Source organism: Caenorhabditis briggsae (assembly GCF_000004555.2).
Source record: "Caenorhabditis briggsae complete genome, chrI, whole genome shotgun sequence".
Taxonomy (NCBI): Eukaryota; Metazoa; Nematoda; class Chromadorea; order Rhabditida; family Rhabditidae; genus Caenorhabditis; species Caenorhabditis briggsae.
The window spans coordinates 1650820-1657345 of NC_013489.2; the positions used below are offsets into that span (position 1 = coordinate 1650820).

At 38.0% G+C, this 6526-nt stretch overlaps 1 protein-coding gene across 1 annotated transcript in view; it reads right to left on the minus strand.

Annotated features, from left to right (window-relative positions):
- Nucleotides 1–206: 206 nt before the first annotated feature.
- The window catches only part of CBG05096, a gene marked incomplete at both ends in the record, with an annotated part of 8365 nt that continues 2045 nt past the window's right edge, over nt 207–6526 (minus strand). The window contains 11 exons of the mRNA XM_045241200.1: nt 207–287; nt 331–443; nt 497–773; nt 930–1049; nt 1432–1738; nt 1985–2205; nt 2528–2831; nt 3641–3951; nt 4826–4973; nt 5036–5301; nt 5836–6287. Of these exons, the coding sequence (XP_045092865.1) occupies nt 207–287; nt 331–443; nt 497–773; nt 930–1049; nt 1432–1738; nt 1985–2205; nt 2528–2831; nt 3641–3951; nt 4826–4973; nt 5036–5301; nt 5836–6287 (2600 nt within the window). The remainder of the gene's footprint in view (nt 288–330; nt 444–496; nt 774–929; nt 1050–1431; nt 1739–1984; nt 2206–2527; nt 2832–3640; nt 3952–4825; nt 4974–5035; nt 5302–5835; nt 6288–6526) is intronic.

The window sequence follows — 6526 nt, forward strand, 5'->3', positions numbered from 1 at the left end:
GCCACGCGATGTATTTTCAATGCATTTACAGTTATGTCGCGAAATGCTTTGAAATACATTTCGCGACGCTCATGCATTGAATTTCGAGGGCGCGGAAATGCATTTCAATACATATTTTCGCTACGTGAATAACCCCATTAACATGGAATGCAAATTTACACGAAAAATACAGAAAAATCTCATTAACTAATTTAGAAAGTCGATAATTAACGACGAACAAGTCCTGGCATGTGTCCCCATACAATCTCCTCATTTTCCACACCGAAATCCTCATCCACCAGCTCAACCTGGAATTTTCCTTTTAATTAGCTAATTAATTACTCTAATTACTTTAATTAACGCCTCATCGTGCAGTTCTTGAGCGAAAATTTGCAAAATCTCAGCTCGCGCGAGCTCTTCAAGTTCGACATGGGGCAGGAGGCGGACTTTTTTGAAGCCGGATTCTGAAAAAAAAAAGAAAATTTGAATTTTTTCAATTAAAAACATGAATTCTCACTGATATTCTTCTGCAATTTCTCTTCTTTTCTAATGACTTCATCGAAATTCACACGCTCTTCTTGCTCCCAAATCGCTGGAGACGGTTCAGAAGACGTTGTGGCGGACGTCTTCCATGGATTCACCGGTGCCAACGGCTTCAGAATGTTTAAATCCTTCTTGAAACGAGCGCCTTTCGGTGCGAATCGAGCTGATGACGTGGATTTTGGGGTTGATGGAGAGATGAATCCCATTTCAGGGAAGTCGTCCAGAGAATTCGATATGGAGTCGTTGCGGGGCTGAAAACACAGAAAAATTGCTGAAAATTTCGAATTTTGACTTTTTGAAAATTATCGATTTTTCGAAAGTTATTGATTTTTCTGAAATTTTTTAAAAAAGTTTCCATTTTTTCGGATTTTCAGAATTTCTGATTTCTCATATTTTTTGAATTTTACCTTTCCAATTGGAACTCCTCCTTTTGGCGACATTGACATTGAAGCCAATGGAGATTGAGCTGAAGGGCTGGCGAGCGATTTCGAGAAGCTGTCAGTTTTGGGACGTCCTCCTATTGGAATCTGGAAGTTTTCAGCGTTTTTTCATGATTTTTGGGCCATTTTCTGTGAATTTTGGACCATTCTTTATGAATTTTTGACCATTTTTCATGAAATTTGAACCATTTTTCATGAAATTTGAACCATTTTTCATGAAATTTGGACCAGTTTTCATAAAATTTCGACAACTTTCGATGATTTTTGGATCATTTTTTTTGTGAATTTTGGACCATATTTCATGAATTTTGGACCATTTTTCAGGAAATTTGAACCATTTTTCACGAATTTTGAATCATTTTTCATGAATTTTGGACTATTTTTCATCTGTATCGGACCATTTTTCATGAATTTTTGACCATTTTTCATGAATTTCGGATAATTTTTGAATTCTGAAACTCTGAATTACCGGTGACGACGTCAGGGCTTCTATCAGGGTCCTTGAGTTCCTCTTATGACTTGTCGTCCGACTTCTCACCGCTCCTCGTCGTTCTTCTCTTCTCCGCGCGGCTTCTGCGTGCCACGTGGCAAGCTCATCGTCGCATTTCTCTCGTAAAGCACTCCAGATGAACTCCTCCCAATCGTCGTCGAGATTCACAAGATTTTTGATGACGTACTCGGTTTCACACGTGGCAAGAGACCATTTGGAGGGATCCGATGGAGTGGAGGGGTGGGGTTTTTGATGATGGATTCTTTGGGGAAGGTTTTTCGAGAGTCTGGAAGAATTTGGGACCATTTTTCATGAATTTTGAGCCATTTATCATGAATTTTAGATCTTTTTTCATCACTTTTTGACCATTTTCCATGTATTTCGGGCTATTTTTTGATGAATTTTGGACCTTTTCCCAAGAAATTCGGATCATATTTTATGAATTTTGGACTATTTTTCATGAAATTAGAACCATTTCAGATGAATTTTAGATCATTTTTTTACAATTTTTTATCAATTTCCAAATCCTCACCTCTTCAGCAATCCCCTAGGAGGTATGATTCCGGAAATCGACGTATAAACCAAGTGTGGTCGTTTGGCAAGTGCCTCGACGACCTGATCCTCATACATACTGTACATTTCGTATAGAAACGATACAGTATGCTCGGTTACTGTATCTCCCAGGATTTTCCACGCGTCTCGGAACATTTCCTCCATTAGATGGTAGTCGTAGAAGTGAATGCATTCGATGAGCTGGGAGAAAATTGGAATTTTTAAAGTTTGAAATTTTCAGCAATTTCAGATTTTCCTTATTTTCAAAATATTCAATTTTTTGAAATTTTCCGATTTTGGAAGTTCTAAAGTTTTGAAATTTCATCATTATCGATTTTTTGGAATTTTTGAAAAAAAAGTTCAATTTGAATTTTCAGAATTTTCAGAATTTTCAGAACACAAAATTTTCTTTTCAAATGAGAAAACATTGACAAATTTTGGCGAATTTTCAAATTTTCCGTTTTTTTTCTTCAAATTTTCCAAAATCTGTCTGGTCTCTGTCTGTGTTTCCGGATGTCCGCACCTCAATAGTCTTAATTCCATAAAGTGTTCGAATATCCCTTATCCCTCCGATAGCATTTCTTATCACTTCAGCCGTCGCATTCATTTCGATTTCTCGAATTTCCTGCTCTTTTTCATCCCCAAAATCTGCGATTTCCATTCCAAAATTCCCATAATTCGTATTGAATCGTTGCATGGCTGCGATTTGTCGCGAATGGACGAGAATCAGGGATTTGTGGCAGGGAATTCGTTGTTTTTCCGTCGAAATTAGATGAAAAATCGATGCGAGAGGCGTGTTTTCCGGGACGAATTCTGTTGAGATGGGTCTGAAAAGAACAAAAATCGATAAAAAAAATTTTTTTGAAAATTTTGAAATTAGAAAAATTCTGAAAATTCCAAAAATCCCGAAAATTCAAGAAAATTGGTCCCAAATTCATGAAAAATGGTCCCAAATTCATGAAAAATGGTCCCAAATTCATGAAAAATGGTCCCAAATTCATGAAAAATAGACCAAAATTCATGAGAAATGGTCCCAAATTCATGAAAAATGGTCCCAAATTCATGGAAAATGGGGCCAAATTCATGAAAAATGGTCCCGAATTCATGGAAAATGGTGCCAAATTCATGAAAAATGGTCTTAAATTCATGAAAAATGATCCGAAATTCATGAAAAATAGTCCCAGATTCATGAAAAATAGTCCCAAATTCATGAAAAATGGTCCCAAATTTATGGAAAAGATTGCTGAATTCCTATTTTTATAGGTATTTCTTAACTATTCAAAGGCGCATAGCATCGTCTTGTGTGCCTTTGAATTTCATGCGATTATGAAATACCTTTTCAATATTTGGTTATTTTCCAGATTTTTTTGTGGGATTTTTTTTTGGAAATTGCGGATTCCTGATTTTGAGATTTTCGATAAATTTGAAATTTTCAAAAAATTTACGAATTTCGCGATTTTTCAGAAATTTCAAAAATTCGGAAATTCCAAAAAAAAAATCGATTTTTGGGATTTACAGAATCCGAAAATTCGGGATTTCCAAAAATTTCAAAAATGTATCATGTTAACTCCAGTTAGGCCGGCAAATACTCAGTTGCTACCAGATCAATTGCTTTTTGACCGTTAGGCCTAATTACCTCTCCCAATTAACAAATAAATCCGAATTCGGATTTTCCTCGACATCAAAAACAATCTCATCTCCCTGGATCTGTTCCACATGTTCTGGAAACATCGATTCGAACAAAAATCGATTCGTCTCAAATTTCGGCGACTCATCATTTTCGTACTCTTCCTCGTAATCCACAAAAACCGGCTCATTATCATCATTTTTGAAGATCACTGTCAAATCCATTGCAATATCGATTGGATCGTATTGATCCGATCGATTTTTGATAATTTTGTGGTGTTGAATCGATTCGAATACTGTACGAGGCGCGTCTCCTGGTGGCTGAAAAATATAGACTTGTGGGCTGAAAATGGGTCAAAAATATGCTAAAAATAGGATAAAATGGGGGCTAAAAATGAGAGCTAAATGATTCGAAAACGGGTTGAAAATAAGTGAAAAGTGGGCTAAAAATAGGCTAAAACAGGCTAAAAGTAGGCTAAAAATGAGCCAAAGATGTGTCAGGGTTGAAAATAGGCTTAAAATGGCTCAAAAACGGATCAAAACTGGCTGAAAAGGGGGGTACAAATGGGTCAAAAACGGGCCAAAAATATGTCAAAACTGGACTAAAAGTAGGCTAAAAATGGCTGAAAAATGGGCTACAAAGGGTCTTTGAGAAACTGAAAATCGACTGAAAAATGTGTCAAAAATAGGTCAGACATAAGCTAAAATTTGGTCGAAAATAGGCTTAAAATAGGCTATAAAAAAACCTAAAATGAACTGAAAATGGACCAAAAATGTACCAAAAGCGGGCCAGAATAGGCTAAAAACGAGCTTAAAATGGGCTGAAAACAGGCCAGAAATAGGCTTAAATGGGTCAAAAGTAGGCCAAAAACTGATTTTCGACATATTTTTGACCAAGTTTTGGCCAATTTTTAATCCGTTTTTGGTCCGTTTTCACCTATTTTGGCTCATTTTTGGCCCCTTTGAAGCCTAATTTCAGCCTATTCTAAGCCTATTTTGACCTACTTTAGGCCTATTCTTGGTCTATTTCAGCTTATTCAAGCCAAATTTTAGCCAATTTTCGGTCTGTTTTTGACCGATTTTTAGCCTACTTTCAGCCTATTTAAGCCAGATTTTAGCCCATTTTTGACCTATTTTCGCTTATTTTGAGCCTGCTTTAGGCCTATTTTAGCCTAATTTAAGCTTATAATCCTACCGTAATCTCCTTCCCCTTCTTCATTATCAAATTCTGTCCATCTGGTGATAATTTGAAGAAATCCGTTCCACAAGATCCAGGAATTTCGTCCAAAATTCCAACTAGGGTGTATTTGGTGTCAAAGTGCTCCGAGCGGTTTTTCGATCGACTGAAATGGGGAAATATTGATTTTTAGGCCAAAAATTTGGGGTTTATGGCCCATTATGGGGCTAAAATTGGGTCATTTTTCTCAGAATTTTCCACAAAAAAAAAGAGGAAAAACCTTGAAATCCATCATCCTTATTCTTCCACAACTCCAATCTTCCTTTCAGAAGTCCATTATTTGCCACGTAGATCGTTCCATCTGCCAAAATTTGGAACCCATCGAAAAAATAGGCGTCTGTGAATCCATTGACGATGAATTCCACAGGTTTTTGAGCCTCGAAATCCGCAGTTCGATTCCAGAAAATTCGGCGGTCTTGAATTCGGAGAAAGATCTGGAAAAGCGAAAATTGGTGGCCTAGGAACATGAAAAAGTTAGGCCACCAAGCTAAAATGGCCTAGACAACACACTAGATGAATTTTCAAGCTTTTCTAGGGCATTTACCGTGTTGGCCTAGAAAACTCAAAGTTCGGCCACCATTCTAAAGGCCATTTGAGCATGATGGCCTAACTTTCCTATATCGATTTTTCTAGGCCACTATGCTAAAATGGCCTGGAAAACTCACTAGATGAATTTGTAACGTTTTCTAGGTCATTTTCCATCATTTTCCATGGTGGCCTAGTAAACTCAAAAGTTCGGCCACCATACTAAAATGGCCTAGAAAACACAGTAGGGAAATTTTTTAGCTTTTTAAGGGTTTTTTTAGCATGGCGGCCTAACTTTCCCATTTTTATTTTTCTAGGCCACTAAGCTGACAACACCCTAGGTGAACTTCATACTTTTTCTAGGTCATTTTAGCAAGGTGGCTTAACTTTCTCAAGTTGAGTTTTCTAGGCCACCAGGCTAAAATGGTCCAAAAATGCCGCACCTTGACACATTTCCCTTCACAATTCAAATGCAGCGTCGAATAGTTTGTCAATTTGAGTTCCACCGATGACCCAGATCCACTGATCCATCTCTCGCCAACCCTATACATCGTTTTTCCCTCTGCCACGTGGCACTGTTCCACTCGACACCCATTTTGGGATCTAATAGCAACGGGTAGTGCCACGTATCCTCCCGTTTTATGGTGTTCGTTGGAAACCGAAGATTCTGGAAGGAAGCTAGCCGCTTTTCCACACCCAAATAATCGATTTTCTGGATTTTCGGGGGATGGATCAGTGAGAAAAATTGTGTGAGAATTGGACATTTCAATTTGGCGGACCCGTGCTGGCAGCTGGACTAAATGAGGTTCGGCGACCGGCGATCCGTCGGAGAGAAGGCCCAAATTGAAGAAACGATTCGAGCCAACTGATGTGACATAGTGACGTTGGGTGGGGGCTGCAAGAAAGTGCGCTCTATTGTAACATAACTGTTTTGGCGGGAAATTTGAATAATTGACTCAGAAACAGTGTATCTTATCGACACGACTTTGAGAGATTTCTCGAAAAATTCCTCGAGGCGAATTGATTTTGAAGTAGTGGCCTAACTTTTGAAAGTTGGGTTTTCTAGGCCACCACGTTGAAATGGCCTACAAATGGCCTAACATGCACCTGGGGTATTTTCTAGGGCATGCTGAA